Below are 25,737 nucleotides of genomic sequence, written 5' to 3'. Positions count from 1 at the left end.
CTTTAGGCAAGTGATTCTGGATTTAGTGTTATGGAGGTGGGACAATTCTGAATATTGATGTTGCATGCAAGGAAGTAGTTTGCTCAGGATATGGGGCTTCAGCAGTTGATTGTCATTTAAAGGTCTAGAAAAGCAAGCAGAGAAATGTATTCACTTTCCCATGTCATCCCAAATACTTGTCTTAATGAAGCTTAGCATAATTAACTCAAGAAATGACAAGTACATGCATTCCAAGGTAAAGTAATCTGTCAATTTGTATTATCAATGAGATTAATCTGAAGACTTTAGTGGAGGGTTTAAATCAATACCTCTGTGGACAGAAGTTGTCTTACAAAGTCAATAATTCTGTTTTAAAATTCACTTTGATTCGTTCACCTTTTTTTTTTTTAATTTTTAGAAGATTTTAAAAATTTTATAGTTTTTATTAAAATAGTTTTAATCTGTGTAAAGCTGATGTTTCACTGTTTACGACTCTGCCTTGTGGACAGAATAACTGAGTGAGCTTAGCCCAGCTTTGTGGTGCATCTTTGTATGAGTTTCAATTCTCCTGATGGTTAAAAGTCAGCCAGCAAAGCTCTTTTTTTCTAGCAGCCATATCTAGCAAATTAATGCAGGTGGTGTGAGACTGTGACTTCAGACAGCCCCCAGTACTCCTGAAGGCTTATGGGGGCTTTTCAGGCTTTCATGAGACTGAAAACAAGAAATGAAATTCACTGGGGTAAAATGCAGGTGTTGAGTAGTCACAAAGCAGCAGTGGGTTGCCAGTGATGCTGTCTGCACCCCAGCCACGCGTTGGGGACAATACCTGCACAACTTTGCTATAAGTTCTTCCCCAAAGGTGCAGTGTAAGGCTCTCCTGGGGTCCCCAGACACACAGCAGTGACAGGGAAAGCCTCACACCACATCTGCTTCTTGGCACAGCCAGATGGCTTAGCCCTAGCCCCTGGTGAACTTACCTAGGCTGATTTGGGACTGTACTGAATTGAAGTGCTTCATTGTGAGCGCCTCTCAGAGAAGTGGTCTCTGCTGGGGACCTTGGCAAGCATCTCTGGTGTGTGATGAGTTGTATCAGATAAATTTGAAACAGAATGTTTGCCCATTTCCACAGAAACTCACATCCATCCCCGCACCTAAAGATGTTTTGGTCTTAAAATACAACTAAAGTAACTTAGGCTGAAGTTTAATTTATCTTGAAATTCTGTTTATTGTGTGTAAAAGCTGCATCTGCTAGAATCTACATGTTTGTAAGTTTCTCTTTTTAGTGTAAATGTAATTGAGCTTTCCTCTTGGGAGGGCATTGCATCCTTAAGTGTCATCTAGGACTTTGTTTTTATGAATAAACCAGAATTCCTATAAAGGGCTTAGAATTTGACCAGATACACAAGTGGAAACCATGTCAGTGCTGTTCAACCCTGATGTCATATGGGTTGGCTGCCTCAGTGGAAAAGTTTTTCAATGGTGTCTCTTCTGTTTAAACAATAAAGAATTTTCTAGTAAATTGTATCCTTCAGTTCTGCCTTCATTGTCAGAAAATGATAGTAATGGAAGTAGTTGAACATTTAAGTTTGTTGCTTTTTAAAGTAAGGGGAAAAAACTCTTCAATCATGTTCATTTACTGATGTGGATAATTTTCATTATGTTAGTGCTAAAGGGACAGCCTTGTGCTAAGAGTTGTGTGAGTACAGAGTTGAAAGCAAGCACAGTGGGTGTGAGGGGTTGAGAACTGAAGTGAGAGTAGAGAGAGAGAGCACGCTCTGGAATGAAGGTACTGGTGGGAATAAGTGTGATACTCAGCCTGCTTGGTGCAGAAGGGCCAAGCTGGTGTAGCAATTGCATGAATGTACATAGGTTACTTGACTGCTACTTGTCCTGTCTCCAGGCTGTCTTCATTCCTTTCCCTGTGTCCCACAGGCTGTGAAGAGTGGAGTCTGTAGTGCTTCAGGAGTGGAACGGCGTTCAGCCAGTGCACTCTGGGGGAACAGGTGGCCTCCAACTGAGTCCTGTTTTATCTTGAAGTATTTATTATGCAAAGCTATGCAAACTTATGTTCTATTCTAGGCAAATAATTTTGTATTTTTCCTCCTCTTCCATCCTGTCTAAGGGCGACCAGAAGTACCGCAGCAGCCATCGCCACCGTGGCCACCCGTGCAGCCCCAGCCTGGCATATCCCTGCTGCCATCAAGGCCCAGGATACAGCCCCCACGGCCGAGGATCCCCCTCCTGCCACCACAGCTGAGACCTCCTCCACGCCCAGCCCTGCCAGGCTCCGCAGTTGTGCCACTGCTGCCTGGAACAGCCGGCATCATCCTGGAGACGGGGGAGGCAGGGCCACCCGGCACGGTGCTGATGTCTGGGAGAGGGCGTCTCAGAAGTGCAGATGGCCAGGCTGGCCACAGTGCCATGCCCATTGCTGAAGGGTATGCTGGAGCACCAGGTGAGAGAGCCAAAGTGGCAGTGCATCACTGCTGACTGAGCACAAAGGACGTGTCAGGTCCTGCTGGAGAAGTGGCTCTGAGATCTGCTGTGCTTTACCAGCCCCCTTTTGGCCTCTCCTGGAAACCCACTGAGGCTGCTGCTGCTGGTGGGAATGGGCTTACAGCAGAGGTGATTTGTGAATGGGCCTCTGCAGCTGGCTGCAGAAGGAGGGGAAACACATTCAGTGCCAGTTTTACTGCCTTTCCAAGGATGCACAAAGCATGAGGTCAACAGAGATGATGTAAAACCCCTGGTAACTATAGCAGTCTTTGCCATTAAGAAAACTAAATTTTTTTTCTCTTTCCCTAATTAGTGGATTTAGTACACTGGAGTAATAACTTGGTTCTCTTTGCCATGACCACCCCAGTTTAACAATAATTGAGCTACGTAGGCGACACTGTTTAGCAGCTGTTTTGGTAGGTTGCTGTTCAGTTATCAGGGATGCTTTTTAGAGGACTGCAGTGATGTTTGGTCATAATGTACTCTGCTGTATACTTATTTGCATATACTACTTTTCCTTTGTAGGATATCCAAAGCCATCTCCTTCTCCCACGGATTCACAAGGTGAGGCAGTTGTTTCCTATAAATTTTTCAAATGGGTTCTTAACATTTATTTCAGTCCCTGGAAGGTCATGGCTGAGAGAAAAAAAAGTGTTAATTTTTAGTATTAAGTTTAGCATTGAGGAAAATCTGATCAATTTTGGCTAGACCTAAGCATTAAAAATATAATCTGTATCTTTTGAAAACATGGAGGTGGGGAGAGGAGTTAGGTTCTGAAAAACCATTTTGGGTTCTTGCTACTTACTTCACTGTGTGTTTTTTAAATACAGAGAGTTTATATTTTCTAGTTAATGTCAGCATGGACCTTTTTACTTGCCTTCTGAATTAAAAAATAAATAGATATTTACTATGGCTTTATTATTTCTTTAATAAAACATGAAAAAGGCCAAGGACTAAGATCTTGAATAACTGTTGGTGTCTTAGCCTAGTGCATGAGGTTGTTCTCTTGGGAGAGTTTCTGGTTTTGTTATAGTCACCAGGGCTTGAGTTCCTGACTTCAGTGAAAACAGATGATTCACAATGTAGTTTTCTTGGTTTGCTGGGGTGCTTTTTTATAATTGTTAATATCACAATTTATTTATTAATTTGTATGATGAACAGGTATAAAATTTATGTGGAACATGCTAGTTGGCCTAGATAGATATGTTGATTGGGTGCTGCCATCCCTGCAGCTTCATACTCAAGATATTATCAAACCCTGGAGAACGGTATCCTTGATCAAAGTATTTCCACATCCTCTTACAAAAAAAGTTATTTCATCTAAATGTGTTTGAGGAAATATGGGCGATAGATGGAAGTAAAGCATTAGGGCTTTATGGAATCCAAAAACCTATTGCCCCAGGACTTAGTTTGATGGCCATAACAAAATCACAAGTAGACTTCATGTAGAATGGTCTGGGGACTGACAAAAAAAGAATTGTAAAGAGTTCATGCTCTCATTGTGATATTTATACCTGCTAATTAAAATTCCATCATAGCCTAAAAGCAATCTTTTTGCATTTGAGGATTGTGGTAGTAAGAACAGGCAGCGATAGATGAGGTTTCTGGAAGAGGATAAGAAATAAAGAAACATTCATTTATCTTGATGCCAGCAAAGCCAATATAGGTGTCTAGATTATTGTGATAAATGGATTTCCTGGGGGTTTTCTTCCCGTTGCAATTTATAGATAGCAGTATTTTAATAAGTTTATGTAAAACTGTGTGAAACCGTAGGTGGATGTTAGAAGTGTTGAGAAGGCAGGGTAAGGCAGGATTGCGCCCATCCGCTGCTTGGTGGAATTTGTTGGTGGAACAGTAACCACCCTGGGATCCAGAGGGAGGTGGGCTTGACCAACGAGTTCATTTTCCTGATCCTTGCCACTGAATGCCTATCTAAATACAAGATATTCCCGTTGATCTGTCCTTAAAATTCCCACAGTGTGCTTTGCAGGCCTCAATGTCAGATAGGAAATGGAGAAGGATGGTACCAAAAGCTGTTAATACTTCTGTGGAGTTGGAGCATTTACATCCGCTGTCCCTAATCTGGATGGGTTGGATTTATGGGCTGAGGACAGTTGGATGAGGTTCAACAGGACCAAGGTGCTGCACTTTGGCCACAATAAGCTGCTGCAGTGTGTCAGGCTGGGGGCAGAGTGCCCAGAGGAAAAGGACCTTGGGGTCAACAGCGGCTGAACAGGAGGCAGTGTGTGCCCAGGTGGCCAAGAACGCCAGTGGCATCCTGGCCTCTCTCACAAGTTGTGTGGCCAGCAGGAGCAGGGAAGTGTTTCTTCCCCTGTACTTGGCACCTCAAATGCTGTGTTCTGTTCTGGGCCCCTCAGTTCAGGAAGGACATTGAGGGGCTGGAGTGTGTCCAGAGAAGGGCAACAGAGCTCGGGAAGGGTCTGGAGAAAAGTCCTGTGAGGAACAGCTGTGTGAATTAGGGTTGTTTAGCCTGGAGAAAAGGAGGCTCAGGGGTAACCTTATCCCTCTGGAACCTCCTGAGAGGAGGCTGCAGACAGCTGGGGCTCGGCCTCTTCTCCCAGGCAACAAGCAACAGGACCAGAGGGCACGGCCTTAAGCTGTGCTGGGGGAGGTTTAGATTGGACATTAGGAAGAGTTTCTTCAGAGAAAGGGTGATTAGACACTGGAATACACTGCCCAGGGAGTGGTGGACTCACCATCCCTGGAGGTGTTTAAGGAAAGACTGAATGTGGCACTCAGTGCCCTGGTTGACATGGTGGTGGTTTGGTCATAGGGTAGACTTGATGATCTCAGAGGTCTTTTCCAGTCAAACTGAGTCTGTGATTCTATGATTCTAATTGTCAGTGTCTGATGAAGGGAGCATTCTGGGACAGAATTCAGCAGTTAACACTGCTGTGGAAATTAATAACTGAGGAAGAGAAAATTTATGGCATATCGGAGGAGGGACTTATTGTGTGAATAAGGCATCAAGGAATCCTTACTGTCTAATTAATTCTAGACAACCATTTATGATGTCTTTGTCAGTCTTTACCCAGTACATTTTGTGGTACTCAAATTCAAATTTGAAAGATGACCAGACCTTCTTGTACTATAATACCTAATATAACAAGCTTGTACTATTGAAATGCTCTTCTGACTGCTCTCTTTCATTTCTGTTTCTGAATAGCTTCTGTTACATAAAAGCACTGCTCAGGAAGAAGTTGAGGGCTCCATTTCTGTCTCCTGGGACTAAAGTAGCCCACTTCCATGCTTTTCTTGAATGCTGAGGCATGATTTGCATATTTTCAGTACCAGAGCATTTCTTGATTTTTGTTTTCCTTAGCTATCTGGATGTCTCCTACAATATAAAGTTGTAGGCAAAGATCTTAAAGAACTTTACGTGTATTAATGAGAGTACAAGATATAATATTACATAGTAGCTCATATAGGCAAGGAGTTTACAACAAAGATGAGTTAAGTGTCAGGACCTGAGCTCATCCACTAAGCCTTTTTATACAGGAAGAGTAGGATATTTGTATAAGGAACAGTAGGTAAGTGCTAGAGCAATATTCTCTTGCTGCAGTGTGGAAGGATGGAGTTACAAGAGCAGACAGATGTTACTAACAGACTCAGGAGGAAAGTGTGTGTGTGTGTGTGTGTTCATAATACACTAAGATATCATCCACTTCAGAATCACTGTGACTTAGCAGAGCAGCTTCCTTGAGCACTGACTCGTGGGAATCAGTGTTCACATCAGTGCTGGTGCTGCATGGACAACCCATAGGCAGGAGGAATGTTTCTGAAAATGAGATGCTAAGGTCAAATTGGAGAGTTAAAAAAAAAAAAAAAGGCGGGGAAGTGATAAATTGCTTGCATTTTTGTCCCATTTGCTCGGACTGAAAATACACACTTTGCCCTCATTTAGATTTAGGAGTATTGACCATTTGTGAGAGGAAGTCTTGACAAATCCTCCTTATTCCTGCTGTATCCAAGGGAATCATACAGTAATTTCACGACCATAAGGTGCACTGGACTATAAGGCTCACCCCTGGGAGTCAGCAAACTTCGCAACTTTGTAGATCATATAAGGCGCACTTTTTTTTTGCTGTGAAGATCCATGCTGCGCGCAACAAAGTAATGAATTAGTAACAGAAACCCGCAATCGTGGCGTTTACTGGCAGGGGCTCAATTTGGAAACATTTTTCACAGATTGGTGTAGGCTTTCAAAGGCAGCCCCAGGTGCCCTCCCCATGCAGTGGGCCCTGGCACTCCCACCCACCCCCGGTGCTGACTGGTGCGGCTCGGCGCAGCCGCGGAGCTACCTCCCCCTTGCGGCTCCGTTCTGCCACGGTGCTGTTCCCCCTTGCGGCTCCGCGGAGCCACTGTGCCGTTCCCTCGCTCGGCTCGGCGCTCCTGCCGTGCTGCCTGTCCCTCATTGGGCTTGGCACCGCCGTCATGCCGCCCATCCCTCGCTCGACTCGGTGCTCCTGCCATGCCGTTCCCCCTTGCGGCTCCGTTGTGCTGCCATTCTGTTCCCCCTCGCGGCTCCGCGGAGCAGCCCTGCCGCCCGTCCCTTGCTCAGCTTGGTGTATCGTGACCCCGCCTCTCCCTATCAGCTGTGGCCCCGCTGGCCCATGCTGGCCGCAGCCCCGCTGGCTGCGCCTGCCCCTATCAGCTGTGGCCTCACTGCCCCCAGCACCATGGCCCCACTGGCCCCTATCGGCTGTGGCCCCTCGGCTCAGGCCGCTGTGCACAACGAAGTAATGAAGTAGTAACGCCTTCCTGCCTGCGCTGCTCCCTGTGCCTGGGGCTGCCCGCGGCTGCCCCCACATTGCTACTCGGTGCTCCCGTGGCGCCACCCCCCCTCGCGGCTCTCACTTCTGGGGTGGCAAATGTCGCAACTTTGTAGATCATATAAGGCGCACCGGACTATAAGGTACCCTTCTGGGTTTGGGGAAAAATTTTAGTCAAAAGGATGCGCCTTATAGTCATGAAATTACTGTAAGTGCCTACTGACATATGAATTACAGTAATTTCATGACCATAAGGCGCACCAGACTATAAGGCACACTATTTTTTTGCAGCGAGGAGCCACGCCGTGTGCAACAAAGTAACGAATTACTGGCAGGTGCTCAATTTGCAAACATTTTTCAAAGATTGGTGTAGCCTTTAAACACAGCTTCAGGCGCCCTGCCCGTGCAGCGGGCCCCGGCATTCCCGCCCTCCCCCGGCGCCGGCAGGCACGGTTCACGATGCTTTTTCACTGCTTTTTGGCGCTGTCCCATGGCATGTTTTCACCATTTTTCCACAGCACTTTTTCACCACTTTTCAGTGCTTTCCTGTGGCTCTTTTTCGCCGCTTTTTCACCGTTTTCCGTGGCACTTTTTCGCCGCTTTTCAGCGCTTTCCCGGGATGCTTTCTCGCCGCTTCTTGGCGCTTCCCCGCAGCTGCGCCTCTTCCCCCCGCTTCTCTCTGGCTGGCGGCCGCGCCAATTCCCGGTTTCCTCCGGCCGGCGTCCGCCGCTTCCGCGGTTCTTGACTCCCCCCGCACGGCCGCAGCTCCCACGGGTCCCAGCTGAGCTCACAGCTCGCACTTCTGGGTTCGCAAATTTCCGAACTTTGTCCATCAGATAAGGCGCACCAGACTATAAGGCGCACTTCCAGGTTCGGGGGAAAATGTTAGTCAAAAGGGTGTCCTTATAGTCATGAAATTACTGTACATACTTACAGTCTCTCTTCTGTGTCAGTTCTTGAAGAATCGTCATTCCAGTTGCTGAGCAGTTGTCAGCAGCACTATCACACTTTCGTCTTGATAGCAAATGCCTATGCTGTGTGCTGTTTTGTTTTGCTTAATTTTTTCTTTTCTTTCCTTCTGGCCCTTGGGCTTTGTGGGAGGCACAAACTCAGCTTGTAAGTAAAAAGAGAGGTGGAGAACCAGAAACACAACTAGAATGTGGGTGGAAGTAGATGTAACCTAACAAGGGCCACCCATGCATCTTTTGTGGTTTTTTGCCTGTCCAGAAGGCATTACAGTAGTGTAGATTGTCAAGAACAGACTTACCTGCCCCTACTTACCTGTATATATAATATAAAACGTTTTGTTTGCCTAGCAGTTTCTTCATCAGAGCTGTGCCTATGGTTCACAGCTTTAAAATGCTTTAATTTTTTTTTCCTAGTGTTTATACTTCCATAATATTGACTGCTTAAATAAAAGTAGAGTCCAAGTCTGGACCTTCCTTCGAGAAGCTGAACTTTGATCTTTGCATGAAAAAAAGTGTTTGCAAGAGGGGACATGGGGGAAAAAGTGGTGCAGCTCTCTGTAAAGTTCTCCAAAAGCACTGCTGAGCTGTAGGTAGGAATTGTGAAAACTTCAGGCACAACTCCATCTAGAAGGTGGGAAGAGGGGAAGAGAGTGCAGACACACTATATCTTTACTGTGTCTCCTTACATCAACCCCTGAACTGATCTACAGGATGTTTAGACAGGTTTAAGATTTCTTCTTTGAATAGATACATATGATGTGCTAAACTAGGCTGCAGATCTGAAGCAATTTAGTCAGCATAGCAACAAGTAGTTAATTCTAATAACTGTTCTAGCAATTAGTGAAGGAAAATCTTGAAGGAAGCTGTGGAGAACCAGGGCAGGAGTGACTCCTTTATTCAGATGACACCAACCCAAACAGGACTGTAGCTGCTCCAAAGCTGGCAGTGCTTCTGGGCAGGCAACACATGGTTTGTTCCCTTTGTGCAGTGTGACTGCAGGGGATAGAAACCTTTTGAGTGAGCCGACAGTCTGAGGTGTGTTTTCAGTTAGTGTGAGTCTCAAGGTAAGCTGAGAGTAGCTTTTTGTGTCACTAGTGTTAAGGTGATGGAGCTTTTACAGAAGGTGTTGAAGTAGACTTCTTGCAATTAATTTTGATCCTTTCAAATAACCTTATCTTTGCTTGCAGGAGCACCTGCAGGCACACTGGCAGGTAGGAGTGATGAAAAAGAGCTTCTGTCTATCTTCTGAGCTTGAGACAAAATGCTGAATAGAAGATTTCCAAAGATACGTGAGGCAGCTGGTTACCAGCCCCTGAGGGAAATCAGCGTAGTTATCTGCCAGTTTTGAAGTTGCAGGCATGTCTTCCCCTTTGTCTTCTCCTCCCCATCCCCCTCCACAGGCTGAGTTATTCAGAAAAACAGTGGAGAGCAGAACATTTGTGTACCCACATTTTAGATTAAGTTATGTGACTTTTTAAACTTCAATTTTGAGGCAACATCATCTGAATTAGATTCCATTTTAGGAGAAGTGTTTTTACCCAGAGGGTGGCTGGGCACTGGAACAGGCTCCCCAGGGACGTGGTCACAGCACCAAACTTGACAGAGTTCAAGAAGTGTTTGGAGAGTGCTCTCAGGCACACGGTGTGATTGTTGGGGAGTCCTGTGCAGGGCCAGGAGTTGGACTTTGATGGTCCTTGTGGGTCCCTTTCAATTCAGGACTTGATTAATTTAATATTTGTTGCTGATGGGCATCTCTGATTGAGAGGGAGAAGCCAAACATTAATTTTAAGGAAGGCAGAAGGAGCAGGGTGAAACAGCAGCTGTGGACAGCTTAAGGGCATTTATTGTTTAGTTACTTGCCCAGACAAAGCAGCAAGAATTGACTATTTCTAGGAGCATGTACTGCCTTAAGGGAAATGTTTAAAGGGAAGGTAACTGGAATAGGACTAATAAGTGCCTGAGCACTGAATACTTGCTATTAAGTCAGTCTGTTAAAAGTAAAAATTCATCTTAATTGTCCAAATTATATTTCATTCAACTCAGTCTAACAACAGTGTTCATCTAGTAGCCAGATGCCACTATAAAATACCTAAGTGTGTGTTTGATCTGCTGAGAAAAAAATGAAAAATTGTAAAGTGAGAAGTCCCCCAAAAGAGAAGTGCTGGAGGGAGACAAAAGGTTCTCTTTGCATTAATACTGAAGTGTTACATATTCTTGTAGCCATTTTCACTACACTTTGGCAGAGGAAGTGGGAGATCCAAGCTGTGCACAGCTTCTCAACATGACAAGGAAAGCTGACACGAGCTATAATCTTTAGCATTCCTATGGCCATTGTGATAGTGATGGAGAGTGCAGATACTGAAAGGCAGCCTCTGTCTTGAGGAAGGTCTTTGGCAGAAGCATTGTTGAGTTGAAGGGTGGTAAGATTTCCACTGCCAGCATTTACAAACCATATACTGTTTCTATAGAAGGGGAAAAAAAAACCCAAAACCACCTGTGGCCAAGGCAGGAACTTTATGGTGCTCAGTAAATTTTATGGTGAGACACCTGGGGCCTGGGCCAGCAACACTAACTAGTATTCTGCTAATTCTGGCATCCTGCAGCTGGCAGGATTAATCCAGTTGGAGTATGTGCAGGAACAGAGGCAGTGGATTATAAAGCATCATAAGGAAAAGGTTGTGTTGTCATCCTGATGTGACTGACTCATGTTGTTATCCATTTCAGGACCTGCCTCTGCTGCTGTGCCCTCTCTGGTGTCATTTTCTGCTGGGCTTACACAGAAGCCTTTCTCCAGTGATGTCGGCGTGGTTCACTTCAATAAAGTGCTTGTGAATGATGGGGACTATTATAACCCCAATACAGGTAACAGCCAAGGAATGCACCCACAGACAGGCTAGACAGGCAGGAGCATGGGTTACCAGTGTTCCATGTTACCTCAGGTCTTGCTGGTACCTTGAACAAATTAAGTCCATGTAAACCAGACACATGGGGGTAGAAGCTTCCTGTGGGTGTGGACAGGCACACTGGTTCATGGCTGGTTTTCCATGACTGCCCAGCTCACCTGTACATCTGCCCTGCCAGCACAGCTGCTTGTGCTCCTCAGCCCACATGAGCTGGGGGAAGGGAGAGGGAGAGGGAGAGGAGAGTTCTCATATTGCCTCCCCAAGGGCCCTGGCTGGGGGCTGCCTCCTTCTCAAACACTGAGGCGTTAGGAATGCCTTTGCCTTGATGATTTCCATCGCTGGTCACCTGCCCAGGCTGACCGTGTTGCACTCACCTGTATGAAGCAGTGGGTGGCCCATGTGGGTTTATGTTTGTGGTGCTTAGGGCAGTCAGGTGTCCCCGTGTGCGTGGCTGTGGCCAGCCCAGCCTGTCTCTCTCTTGCAGGCATTTTCACATCGCCGTACGAAGGGCGCTACCTGATCACGGCCGTGCTGGCCCCGGAGCGGGATGAGTACGTGGAAGCGGTGCTGTCCGTCTCCAACGCCAGCGTGGCCCAGCTCCACACTGCTGGCTACAGGAGGGAACTGCTGGAGTACCACAAACCCTACTCGGGGAAACAGACCTGTGGTGGGCCTGGGACGTTCCACCTCGTTCTTCACCTCAAAGCTGGAGACGAAGTAAACGTTGTTGTAACGGGAGGCAAACTGGCCTACACAGACTCTGATGAAATGTACTCCACGTTTAGTGGAGTTCTCCTTTATCCTTCCATTTCTCATGTTTAGGTTTACCTTGAACAGGGGAGAAGGGGAAGATATTCAGAAGAAATTAAGTGTAATAAAATTCAAAGCTTTAATATATTCAGTTTATATATTTGATTTCAGTGATGGGTTTATATATAGTCTATACGGAAACGTTTTCCTTGTCCCTTGTTTCCAGAGGTAGCTACAAAAGACTAAATGAACTGTAGCTAAATGAGCTCCTTCCCAAGCCCTTGGTTACCTGTACAAGCAGAACAACTGTTTAAACAACAAGTGTGTTCTCAATAGATGCTTCTCCACTGTGCTCCTGTTATTATTCCCTATTCAATTGCCTTTGGAATCTTTTCCCTAGTTTTTCAAATTGTCCCTTGTGTATCAAAGTTTACATCTTCGCTTAAGTTTACAGTTGTGGTCAGCTATTTTCATGTTTTCAGTAAAGCAGAGCCAAGAAAGTGAAATTGCAGTGGATATGGTTGATGACTTTTTACTCCTTGTATTATTTAGTGATGTGTGTTGGCATAATCAATTTGTTCAGTGCAATTGCAAACTGTGGTGGTGCAAACCAAAATGATATTCACCTGCATCAGTTTTCTTTTTAAGGGCCAAACACAGTGCTAGGAAACAAGGTGAGTGACTCAGGTGGGAGCAGCAGCACAGGGAGAAACTTGCCTCAGCTTTCCACTGGGCAGATGTGAACACAAGGTGCAGTTGCTACTCCTGAAAGATTTAGAATGGTTATTGTTTATTTATGGAGTAAAAAAATGATTGGTTATTCACAATGCTCTTGAGATTAAAGATTACTGCTGGAAATTACTAAAACAGGTCAGAAAAATCACAATCAACATTGCTTAGTTAGAAAAACAGTGATTTTGAAAAGTTTAAAAAAATTACAGGGTTTGTTTCTGGCAGTCCAGCAGTATTTGTGTTAGAAGGGAAGTTTTTGTCTTTGGTGCATTGTAGAAGACAAATCAGAGAAAAAATGGTTGATAAAGGAAAGCAGTGTTATTAGTCAATATTGTCAATGGACAAACCAACCTTCTGGCACAGTTGTTACAGCCTCCTGCATTGGGGCTTTTGAGTGAGGTTTGTTTTAACACGCAGCATCTGTTTATATGGATAAAGCAGCTTTCTTAGCTTAAACAGATAAACACATTTGAGGCAGAAATATTTTATTTTGCACACTAGCCACTTCTCAGTGGCGGTAATAAAAACAATGTTTTGGCTCTTAGGACTTAGCATTTTGATCACTTTTGTGGCTGAAAAGAAATCTAGCCATGTTTAACTGAGAGCAGGACTGTATATTCATTTTTCACATGTACATACATTTGTCACCTGTACATTTTTTATATCAAGTGACCTTTTTAGTAGTCTGTCCATGCCACATAGAGCTGTATTTATCATAGTGGTTTGTGCAGTGTATTTTACTTATTACAAATGCAGAACAGCTGTTTGTAGCCTCAGAACAAACAATTTTTTTAGGTGAGGGAAGAACTCCCAGCGCTGTAAAGCAGCGCATTATATTTAGCTGAAGCCCTTGCCCTCTGAGGAGATCAGATGAAGACTTGTGCTTTTGTTACTTTTAGTTTTGGAACAGATACTCCCTAATAACTGTGTTTCCAGGCAATGAGATGGGGCCTTCCCATAACAAACTATCACATCCTGGAAGCTGAATTGCTTTGAGAAATGCAGGCAAAAAAACCCTTTCTGTCCACAGAGGACCTCTGAGTCAGCCCTAGTGCAGCTAGGGTTGCACTGGGGGAGTTGTGAGCACAGGGAGGAAACTCTGAGTGGAGTTTTAAAGCACCTGATTTGGGAAGATCTCTTGGCACCTGATTTCCAGAAATGATGGTGCTGGAGATATGCAGAGGTAGGGCTGGCTGTGTTCATAGGAGGAAGGCTGCTTCTGACAGAGCAGCTGTTAGTAGCCAAAGATGTACAGTGAATTGCACTGCATGTGTTGCTGGACCTGAGCATTATCATGCAGTCAGCAACCTCACACTTGTTCAAGGGGGGCTGAACTTCCTTTTGTCCTTTCTGTCCCATGCCTTTCTAGGTCTCAGAATGATAGGGACAGACAGGAAGGGTTGTTTTCTGTGTTTTCAAAAGCCAAGCATATCATACTTTTTTTTTTTTGTTTGTTTTAAAAACATAGTTTCTTGTTACAAAAGCCAGAGAAGCACTTTTCCTTTCAGGATATTTTTCACTCTCCTCAAGAAAACTGTGTTCTCTAAGAAGCTGGCTCCAGACTATGTGTGACTCAAGATTATTGTTGCCTGTTCTAAAAATGACTCATAGAAACAAACAAAATGAGCTGAGAGCTTAGGGAGACCTAGCTGGCAAACACAACCTTTTTGTTCCACCTCCCTCCAAGTGAGAAATTTTTAAGAATCAGCAGTGCAAGTTTAGTGCTAAGAGTTGCAAATCAATTATTTAATTATTACCTAACTGCTCCAGGAGATTCCTAAATCCAACCCACAAATCTTCACAAGCCCAGTTCTGCTAATGGGACAGTGCTGTCTTCTACCAGAAAGTTTCCCTTTAGGATCTGCTGCTGCCTGTGCTGGGATGGTTTAATCCCTCATAATGCAGCATAGCTGGTATTTGTACGCTGCTGTAGAGCATTCCCTAAACTGTGTCACAGCAGGGTGCAATCCCTTATTTTGAGGACTCCTTTAGACCTTGCAGGGACAGCTTCTCATTCATCTCTCGCTGTGTGGGTGGGTAAAGCCATGACCTCTAAGATTCCTGCCTTTGTTGAAGGGGACTTGACCCTTAATTTGCACTTCCTTGGTAATTGCTGTAATCAGGATGGGTGTCACAGTTCCTCCTGATTAGTTTATTTTCCTGGAGTTTACAAGGTGGAATATTCACCCACCTGGGATGACCACAGGGATGTAGCCCATCAGTAGGGAAAGGGAGGATGGAACCTGAGTTTGTCTCTGCTCCAGTCAGTGCTTGGATTAAATATTAATAATGTAACAGCTGGAAGAGACTCAGGCACAAATGCATTCATAGGCCTGACACCTGACAAGGGTTGGCTCCACACAGAGCAGTCCAGCTTCAAAGGAAGGAGCAAGAGCCCTGCTCCAGAATACCTTGATGCTGCTGACAGAGCATTTACATCTTTGGTGAGAATTATCAGCAGCACATGGAAAGGCCTGCACTGAAAATATCCAAACCAGATGAGTCCCCAGGGCAGCATCACTTGTGAGACAGGTGAGTTCCCAGAGGCAGGGCTTTAGCAGCAAAACATCTGAAGCTAAGCCAGCATGATGACAGCCAGAGATTTGGCTCTGGCCAAACGTGGCAAGCATATCCTAAAACCCCAATGTGACATAAATCAGTCATATCCCCAGGAAAGACTGCAGCAAAGCAGGAATGCCAATTTTCACTGCAAAAAGTGTAAAAAAATTCTACCTCATTATTTTAATTTGCTATTAAGATTTCTGGAGACAGCGAAGACATTTGTCTACTGTCTTTACACTTGGAGAACACTTAAAGCATTGAGGACTTCCTGTGGCACTCTATCACATTTCCTTTCAGTGTACCCCAGGTTAGTTGCAGCAACTTTGTGCAGTGTCACTGAGACTCTAGTTGGTTTGATGGAGCCAACTGGCCCCATAAGAAAAATTACAAATCATCAAGCAAGCTGTAGAAAGAAAGCAATTTGACACACCATGCCCATCACCACCCTATGCAGCTTTAAAATGTGCTGAGACTGCAAGGTAAAGGGCTCCTCAATTGCAATAATGACATTCAAACCAGGATTGAACTCTTTCCTGAGAATACAGCATGCATTTGGAAGTGATTGCTGGTTAGCTAAGTCCTTGTATTGCAGCCCAGTAGTGGTTATGGGTCTCTTTCACTGAAACTAGAAACACATTTATGGGCTCAGCTTGGAGATGGGAGGAATAGGCAACTCCACTGAGACTTTCTCAGCAGGTACAGGTCAGCTGCTGCTTGCTTCTGGATAATGGCACAGTGTTCAAATCATCCAGCTACCAGGAATACCTGGGGGCAGTCTCCTGTCATCACGAGACAGACTCGTGCTCCAGCCAACACAACCTTTTTGCAATGTACCCTGCAGACTTGGGATGGTGAATGGCAGTTCTGCCAACTTTTTGTATATGGGAGACTTCAAACAACACCTTGTAACATGTTACTGCATAGGCAGGTTTTGGCATTTATTTTGCTGTCCTGATTGTGGAAAAAAGAACATTACTAACATTTTTCAGCAAAAAGAACTGTGCATTTCAAAGTATGCTTTAGGTGTGCATGTCTATACATATATTCATGCATATATAAAAATAATCTAAAAGGGGGAGAGAAATATCCTGGAACGTGAAGAAACCGTGTGACAGAAAACAACTGCAGATATGTCCAAATAAAGCCTACCTCTTGTGTAATGCCTCGATGCTTTTTTGCTTTCCAGGGAATACAGCAGTGCTGTAAGCCAAAATCTTTGCTCTCTTCTCTACTGCCTTTAGAACTGCAGTTTCTGGCTTCTCAGTCAAGCTTGCATGTATATTTGAAATGATTATTCAGTGTCAAGCACTGTTACATAGGCTCTGTAGTACACAGAAGTTCTGCCAACACAGCTCTTGTCCATCTTAGTTGCTCAATCACTGCCCTGATTCCTGGCAAAGGTGGTATTTCAGCTGCAAGGGAGCTACAACAATCACTTACTCCAAGCGCCTGACCAGTTCAGGGCTGGACCAAAGCTAAAGTGTATTGTCAAGGGCATTGTCCAAATGTCTCTTAAACACTGGCAGGCTTGGGGATCCTGAGATGGTCCCCCCCCCACTCCCACAGCACAGCAGGGGCAGAGCCAGGATCTGGCATCAGCGAGTCCATGCCTGCTCCACAAGCAGATGGAGCAAGGGCTGTCCATGCCCGGGGGTGCTGAGCAGCTGCACGGATCACTCCGGGCTGCATTCCCCTCCACCCATCCTGCTGCACGAGGAGCGTATCCCAGTGACTGAGAGCGGGCAGTCAGCCATTCCCATGGCCCTGGCAAGACACTCTTCCTTGTGGTGTATCAAAGCAGCTTGAAGTGCAAGAGCATGGGGAATCCACAGTGGCTTCCAGGGAAATGTCCGATCCACATGGGGAGTGCACTTGGCTGCCTTACACACAAGAGATTCCATAAACACTGTGTTTGGGGATTTGGGGTGGTTGGTAGTTGTCTGGATTTTTGTTTCTTTGTTAATTTTTACCAATCACTGACCTTTGTATTTGTCCTGGTTCTGGCTGGCACAGGGTTAACTTTTGCAGCAGTGGAGACAATTGGATGTGAATTGTACTCTCTGCCATTCCTAGCGCTGTTGTTACTGCTCCTTATTTCACTGCTGTTTCTAGTAAATTGTTCGTATCTCAGCCTGTGATCTCTAGTTCTGTGTGCCTGTAAATTAATTGATTCATTTAAAGCAAGGGAAAGGAGGAAAAGCAGCAAGGGACTGCTTAGGAAACAGATTGCAGAGAAGTGGCCACCCCTACCAGGCAAAAGATCCTGACAAACCCTTGCTGTGCCCAACAGTGAAACCTCTGAAGCTCTGAGTGCACACAGCACCTGGGACATCTGCCCAGAAAACCCAGCTGAGCTCAGCTCTCAAGTGGGAGCATACACATACCTCCCATCACAATGGTGCAGGGCTGCAGGACCTCAGTGCACCAACTCCATGACATAACTTCAGGCACAATGTCCTGCACAAAGAACGTGTCTGTTCCTGGAAACAGTGATTCTGTTCTGAATCACTGACTGAAGCCAGTCACTCCAAGACAAAAATCCATCCACCAAGAACAAGACCACCCTAGTACGAGTGCATTAGAGTAAGATGGACACAGAAGAAACAATGCCACCTCAGGAAAGTTTTTGCAACAGATCCAAACATGTGGCATACATAGGACACACCACCCTTTATTGCTTGCACCGGCAGAATCACTCACTGCAGCACCAAGGATGCAGTGGGACCCAGGCGTGAAAGATGGGCAGTGAGCAGACTGTGGTGTGAGGAATGACTGCAGCATGGCAGCAGTCATGGGGGAAATCTGGCAGGAACACAGGAGGTGATAAAATGCCAGCAGTAACACCAGTGCCACCACAGAAGGACCAAAAGGCACAGCATCACTGACCTTTTAATGCAGATCCATCATAATTGATTGAACAGTCAGGTTTTCTATGGCTGCTAGGTGGCTGCATTTACCAAGAGCAGCAGGAGACCAGGAAAATCAATTCCTCCTAAAAGCTTGAGGCCCCTTTTCCAAGCCAGCCTCACAATATTTGCCTCAAACCATGTAGCAACTGCTGTGGAAGACAATACTCTTTGCCCTGAAAGGGAAGTTAACTTTGATGGAAATAGGATAAAACTCCAAATTAGGGCAGATTTACAAGAGCTCAAAATGCAGTTACAACATTTTCTCCAAGGTAGCTTGTACATTTCCAAGTCATGCCTCTGTTACCTGATATTTTATAATACCAAATGCATATTTGCTTTTCATTATAGCTCTAACCCAGTATTGGTACTGGCACAGAAGTTAAGCTTGATGACAGCAATTTTTTATCAGCTGTATAAATATACTGAAAAAAAGTAAATCAAGCATGAAGGAAAGCAAATGTAATGTAGTCCTGAAAAGACCAACTTGAATTCTATGTTAAACATGAACACAATTTTAATAGCTTCACGTTTAGTCATTCAGCAGTACAATAAAGGAATTACCAAACACAAAGTAAAGAGAAATTTCACTTTAAGTCTGTTTTTATTGTGATAACATTGTTCCAAACACCAATAAACATTGCACTGAAGTGTGGGTTGCTGTACCCAAGACAGTCTTAACAAAAACCACAGTATTGGTATGATCACAGATTTGACATTTTAAACATACTATCTTATTAGTGATTGTGTTGCTTAACAATCAAGTATTCCACATCTTCAAGTTAAAAATTAAACAAATGACTGAAGAGAGTTTTCTCACCCTCAAATTAAACCAACATTTTAACTTTCACCTGGAAGTAATTAACACTGTAAAAAAGTCCCAAACAATTCCTTTTTATTTAGCAAATTTTAACTCTGGAAACTACAATTTCTTCAGGCAAAAGTGACACTTTAAAGGCATCTCAAATTCTCTGTGATGCTTCATTAGGAATTTGCATTACAGTCATTGAAACAACTCATTCATATGACAGCATTTTCTAGAAGACTTGCATGAAATATTAACATGAAATCTCATCTCTTTTGTGTTTACCATAAATGGATTCAGAGTTTGCTTCAGAAGTTCCATAATGGAGTTGACACAAGTGTTAAAATTTTCCAGTTGAAAAGAAAAAAAAATGGGTTTTGGAAGGCATATACTGATGACAAAGTTAAGAAGACATGAGCCAGGATTCCACATGCACTTGTATACTGTTGGGAATGAAAGCCCAATCTTTTGAAGTACAAACATGCTTGGTACAGTAAATAAAAAATAAAAAAAATTAAATCCAGAAATGCACACCCTTTAAATCATTATAGAAATGGGTAATGTCCAAGTCACTAACAAGTTTTGAATTGCAATGCTCCTTATTTACTCCCAGACAGGTGTCATTGACTCAGCCTTTGAGGGGTTCCAACGCTAAGAGGATCTGCATCTTCAACAACACAGTCTTAACAGGGGTGTGTGTGTGCCCACATCCAGGCACACATAAGTTCCTCTTTCACAGAAAGAATGATGTAGCTTGCGCTAATTTTACACCAGTATATAGCACAACTTGTTCTCGAACGTTAGTTTCAGGCCACTTCTCTCCACTAAGGTAACAAAGGACAGGCTAATGCATAATTCTCATTTACCCCCCACCACTTGGATATTGCAGCACAAGCCCACAGTTTGATAGCAACGAGATGTCTGCTCTAGAGTCAGTAAAGTGCCCAGCAGCCCCAAGAACACAGGTATGCAACGACAGGCCCCATATTCTGTCCCTAAACAGGGTTAACAAACAATCTGAAAAGCTTCAAATACAAGCCAGAATTAGAAAAACCAAACCCCCTGCCCTACTCATATCAGAAAGGCTCAACAACATTTACTTTTATCAAAAAACAAATATCAAGCTGTAGCTGTCACAGAGGAAAAAACATATCAAATTTTTAAATTAAGCAACCTTTTGGACACTCCTACATTGCAAAGTGACTTGTTAGCAGAATGAGGAGCTCTCAACACAACTCACACAACACCCATTTTCATACCAGCTGAAAGTACGTGTATTTGGAGATATACCTGATACTATTTTTCCATGCTTCTCATTTACTCAAGTCCCCACCTTGAAATCCACAGCTTATCTCTATGACAGACTGAAAAATTGAAGGGAATTGAAGGAAAACAAACAAACAAACAAGCAAAAGAAGAGTATTAACCATATAAGACATAGCCAAACCATGGTAACAATCTGTCCCATTTGGGAACTCATCATGGTTTCTTGAAGTGCTTTTATTTCTAGAAAAGCTGTGTAATACCAGGGCTACCGAGAGTAGACTTAAGCATGGTAAAACAAATTTTGACATCCCAAAAAAAGACTGTTTTAGGAAAGGCTGCTTCACTCTCTTTATGCAAAATAGAGTATTTAGATAGAATATTTAATCTTGTAATTAAAATATTTCATTATGTTGGATTCTTACTTATTAATTTTAAAGTATTTAAGTGACTTAAAAGCTCAAATCACATTGATATTCAAAGCACTTGGTGATCATGAAAATTTAAGTTTCTAATTAAATCTATGGGATAAAAGATAAAAATAAGGAAAAAAAATACAAGGAATGATGTTAGCAAGCTTTCAACATTAAAACAAAAAGCAAGAAAAAAAGCAGTAAAATATCCTTTGAGTTGAATCTTCTGAAATCTACTTAAACTGAGTAGATTGGTGACCAAGAACCACAGAAATTATTCTTCTCACAGTACAAAAAATGAGGATGCCTTTCAATTCACTGACATGCATAACACACCGTGACAGCTAAGTATCTTCTTTTTATCCCACTCTCCTTCTCCTGCTCTGAAAGAGATTCCAGGTTGATTTTGCTTGCCTCCACTCTTTATCCAGTGTTTTATAAATATAGGAATACACTAGAATTTTATAATGGGGGAAAAAAGTGATTTTTTTTGTATAGTGATTTAAAAATGCTCCCCCAGAAGCAGTTCACCAATTGTCCAGAGTTAGCTGGTGTTACATCAGAACTGTGGGTAAAGACAGTCTGACAATGGAGAAAAAATACTCCTGGAGGGGTAAAAAACCCTCTGAATGTATGCTTTTGCAGGTAGGAAAACCGAGTGATCTGGTGTTTAAATGATGTTTAAATGACTGTAGTCTTTAAGCCCTTTGGGCTGGTGTAATGATACAGTCTCACCATAGTTTTGTCCAAAAGAAGTTAAACGCACTAATTCAATTTAAAAAGCAGCCACCTTTGCCTTCAAGTACTTTTGGAGAAAGAACAATTAGCTGCTTTTATAGCTGATAAACACCAGAACTGGAATGTAATTTGTTCAGGCTCTAACTGACTGGAGCCTAAGGAATGAGGAATGACCAGCATGATGTTTGTGAATAATCCAAAACTTAAAAAAAAAGAAAAAAAAAAAAAAAAAAGAAAAAAAAGGAAAAAAAAGGTTTTATTCTGCTCTGCAGCATTTAACCATTCTCACAGCTGGAACCTCACTACTGAGTTGCATTTTCTTCCAGCTACTGAAAACCTGCAATACAGAACTCCAGAAAGACCTGCAGTAGACATTAAAAAATTAAATACATAATTTTTTTTAGTATTACAATTCCCTGAATATAATCTATACATACATTTTACTGGCCTACACAGCATACACACACATACACATTATCTCTGTGCTGAAAAAGGAAATAAAAATGCCAGTTCCCCAAATCTTACAGAAATGTTCCAAGATTTTTCTTGATGAAAATTTACAATGACACAGCACAGCCTGAAAACAACAAAAGCCATACAAGTGTCTGAAGACAACTTTCATTTTAACAAGCTCATGAAATTGTTTAAACATTGTTGTAAAAAAAAAAAAAAGTAATAAGCAGAGTTAGTTTGAGCGTGATTTGTACAAGCCCAGTCTTATATATGTAACAAAAGGCATATTTACATTTAGAGAGTAATTTTATGTCTTCAGAATCTGTCAGGCTAGTAAGGTCTGTACATTTTCTGTATTCTAGCTGAGAAAGAGCACAGTGGTCTTACACTCTGGCTCCTTTCAAAAATGGCCTAAATGCCCATCTGAACATTAAACCATGCTCTTCACTGATAGATCTGACATTCTATTTGGCAGTTTCCATACACTTTTTGGCTTAGTTTTAGAAAATATCTTTAAGACAACTTAAAAAGAATAATCTATGGTTACAATAAGGTTTGTATTGATGAAAATGCAAAGTCATATTTTACCTCAGCATTTAGTTGCCCTGAAGCACTTGGGTACCATGACCATCAATGACAGGCCAATCTCAAGTGCCTTAGAACAGGTATATAATAACAAGCAATAAACAAACAAACACAAAAATCTGCACACCCTCCCACAAAAAAAACCAGACAGTAGCTTTGCATTTTCTTTGTTTTGAACCAATGAAATTAAAGTGATTTCTTTAGTAAGACTTACGGTACCAATATATAAATTAGCATCCTCATTAAGAAAGTTCTTCACATTTAAACTGAAGTTGAGTAGCTCAATATGAAATTCCATCTCCTGGTGAAAAGTCCTTTTCACGCCAGGTCATCCATGTTAAGGTCAGGAAGAGGCTCTCTCCAGTAGCAAAAAGAACTGAACTCTGGGCACGGAAATGCAGAATTCTGTTCTTTATTAATCAATGGGAACACATATTCCACAAGCTCACTTAGTCTGTAATACCTGTAATTAAAGAAGAAGAAAGAATTATTTAACAGTCTACTGTTCAGTTGTAGCCAAAAGCAGCTTTAGAAGTCTAGTCCAGAAAGTTCTAGTCAAACAAAAAGGCCCACTAGCACAGCAGCAATTTTCAATTTTATTTTGCCAATTTTCATTCTGAAAAGTTTCAGTCAAGTATAGAAAGCTGTAAGTGCCCGGCAAATAAGGTTTTGCCCAAGTCATATGTAAAAGGAGATCACAGTCACAAATACAATTATTTTATAAACCCATTTCTAAACACTTTCTTTAGCTGAAATAACAAAAATGGTCTTACGAAGATTTGTTTCCCTTAGTCTGTTCTTGAATCAGTTCACCCTTTGGATTTACAGTAAATATTCTGCAGTCTGGAACTCCCACTTGCATGTAGGCATATACATCCTGCAAAAGCACCAACATAAGTACATGCTTCAGTATTTCCTTAATGTGATAACAAGCAATTTATCAAAAGAATGAGAAAAGCTGATCCAAAAGGTTACAGTAAAACTGCCCATTAAAAAAAAAAGTCCCTGAACAACAGTAAAAAAACCCATCCCCAAAACATACACATGCACACCCCTGCCCCTGAACACTTAATGCCTGTGCCCAAGCCTAGGACCACAAACACAAAGTGCACATCACACAACACCACCCCCTGTGACAATATTCTTACAGTACTCCCCCTTTCTCTCATTCAGTTACAGAAGCACTGAGTTGCAGAGAAAATACAGGAACCGTACACCCAGAAAAGGGATTCAAGACTGTAAAGCACTGAATTAATGCCCTTAGGTCACAAAGCACTCAACAATACTTTAAAACAATTTGGAAAGGTAGCACATATTTAATAAAATTCTGAGAATACTAATGCATCTTTGCAACCTTTCTCATATAAGCAGTTTTAGCAATTTTTATTCAAAGTATCTGAATGTAGCTTTTCTGATCAAAACCATAAAAGTAGCAGTGTCCCATTTCCATACTCAAATTTTCATAAACACAAAAAAGAAGTCTTTTTGCTTTGCTTCTCAAGTAGATGCATTTTAACCCTTCAGTTAGAAAGGGGCACTTACATTGGGTCTGTTTCCAAAAGCAGCATAGAAAGGTTGTTTACTGGGAGCAAACAAATTCTTGATATCATTCAAACATTCAATTTTAAACTTCTCAGGCTTCTTTTCGATGACTTCCCTAAAATAAAATTTCAACAGTCAAATTCTAAATTATGATTTGATAGAAGGTATTCTCCTTTCCCCATTTATCTGGTATTTATAGTCTTATTGCTTCCTGTTGCTAGCACTGGTAATTTAATAGACAGCACTAAGTAGTTCTCCAAGAACAATACAAGAAATAATCAAACATTCCCTCTTTTTCAACACCTACAGTAAAAAAAACCAAGAGAATACTGTGCACAGGCTAAGTATAAATGTGAATGGAAGACCCAGCTGTGAACCGCTTTTTTGTAGCTGACTATCTGAATCAGAAGATCTCATCAAGTACACTTAAGTGTGCTTGTTACAGCTCCTGTCTCTGACAAAAGTGCCTAAGGCCTATGACTAACTGAAGTTGCTGTCAATTCCATCTGTGACAAAACAAAAAAAAGCCCTAACAAACATTAAAAAAAAACCCCACAAGCAATCAACCAACCCACCCCAAACACTTCTCCATTATTAGCTTCTCCCATGAAGAACAGGTAGACTACGGTTGGTCCAAAAGATCAGTTGAGTTGAACCATACCTAAACTCCATACTTTCTTTTAAGTAGCTGTATATGAAGCAATCCCAACACCACAAGATCATTTCACATGACAGTCTATACTTGCCAGGTTTTTTTTTTCTTTTCTCTCTACCTTGAGCAATAGTACTGCACTGCAAACCCTGAAGATATGCTTGAAAAATACAAAACCGTACTGATATAAACAGACCCTAAGAGTCATCAGTCATGGACTAGATGACTAAAGAGAACGGAAAATGAGTTCCTCTTGGACTGAATTCTTGTGTTTTGTAGCCACTTCTAACATGCTCACAGGAACAGAAGTATGCAAAATAGAAACAGACAAAATAGATTTTAAATGATCACTAGAGGGACATCAAGTCTTAGCAGCAAATATAGTCCAGAGTGGAACGTTTCATTACAGTTGCAATGCCAAGTATTTTTAATCTACTCTTTCTCTGAAATGGGGAGGGAACTGATACAAGAAATCCCACATGCTTACCTATGAAAGGCAGAAAACAAACTGCTGGGGGACAACATGAGAGGGCCCCTGGGCAGAATTGTTCCTTTGTCATTCACCCAGTGCAGGTATCCTCTGGTGATATCTGCCATCCCAATGGCACGGGCGGAACAGTACAGGAACTTGTAGCCATTTCTAGAAAATAAATTACCAACTTAGTTCATATTCCTGCTGAAGTTTCTTTGGAAAGGTAAGTACACAGTTATAGCAATGTCCAGAGTCACCAGTTTAGTACTGAACTGCTGCAGAGCTCTGCACACACACAAGGAAAAGACTTTTCTATTGTAAGAAGAATCTGCAAGGCATGTAGTAGTTTAAATACATGACAATCAAACTGAGAAACAGGAAGTGCAAACAGAATAGGGATGATAAACTCGGAGGACACAATTAGATGAACTAGACTGTGTTTAAATAAGTGCCACATTGGTTTTATTCAGCTTCTTTCAGCCCAGCTGTAGGATGACAGCAATTATTTAAATTATCTGCATCACAAAATAATGGGTGCCAGATCTGTCTTTTCCAGGTTGTTGGCAGAATTTGCAGTGCAGAGGGAACGATGGGTAACGAACAACAAGCATTCATTAAGCCCCTAAATTCTTCCTGCAGACTTTGTATGATCATCTGTTACACAGATTTGTATACAGTTACTGCATGCACAAAAGGCTTGAGTGTTTATGTGCATTTTCAAAGAC

At 42.6% G+C, this 25,737-nt stretch overlaps 2 protein-coding genes across 3 annotated transcripts in view; one reads left to right on the top strand and one right to left on the bottom strand.

Moving 5' to 3' along the window:
• The window catches only part of EMILIN2 (elastin microfibril interfacer 2), a 36,486-nt gene extending 20,143 nt beyond the window's left edge, over nt 1-16,343 (top strand). The window contains exons 5-8 of the mRNA XM_033075352.1: nt 2,102-2,434; nt 3,001-3,039; nt 10,961-11,098; nt 11,624-16,343. Coding sequence (XP_032931243.1) covers nt 2,102-2,434; nt 3,001-3,039; nt 10,961-11,098; nt 11,624-11,961 — 848 coding nt within the window. The 3' untranslated portion in view covers nt 11,962-16,343. The remainder of the gene's footprint in view (nt 1-2,101; nt 2,435-3,000; nt 3,040-10,960; nt 11,099-11,623) is intronic.
• Nucleotides 16,344-22,054: 5,711 nt separating this feature from the next.
• Nucleotides 22,055-25,737, bottom strand: part of LPIN2 (lipin 2) — a 41,777-nt gene continuing 38,094 nt past the window's right edge. For both annotated transcript variants that reach the window (XM_033063624.1, XM_033063618.2), the window contains exons 17-20: nt 25,028-25,180; nt 23,889-24,003; nt 23,120-23,223; nt 22,055-22,809 (exon numbers count right to left, since the gene is read on the bottom strand). In XM_033063624.1, coding sequence (XP_032919515.1) covers nt 22,665-22,809; nt 23,120-23,223; nt 23,889-24,003; nt 25,028-25,180 — 517 coding nt within the window. In that variant the 3' untranslated portion in view covers nt 22,055-22,664. The remainder of the gene's footprint in view (nt 22,810-23,119; nt 23,224-23,888; nt 24,004-25,027; nt 25,181-25,737) is intronic.

Source organism: Catharus ustulatus, chromosome 1 (assembly GCF_009819885.2).
Source record: "Catharus ustulatus isolate bCatUst1 chromosome 1, bCatUst1.pri.v2, whole genome shotgun sequence".
Classification (NCBI taxonomy): Eukaryota; Metazoa; Chordata; class Aves; order Passeriformes; family Turdidae; genus Catharus; species Catharus ustulatus.
This window is presented reverse-complemented; position numbering and strand designations above follow the sequence as displayed.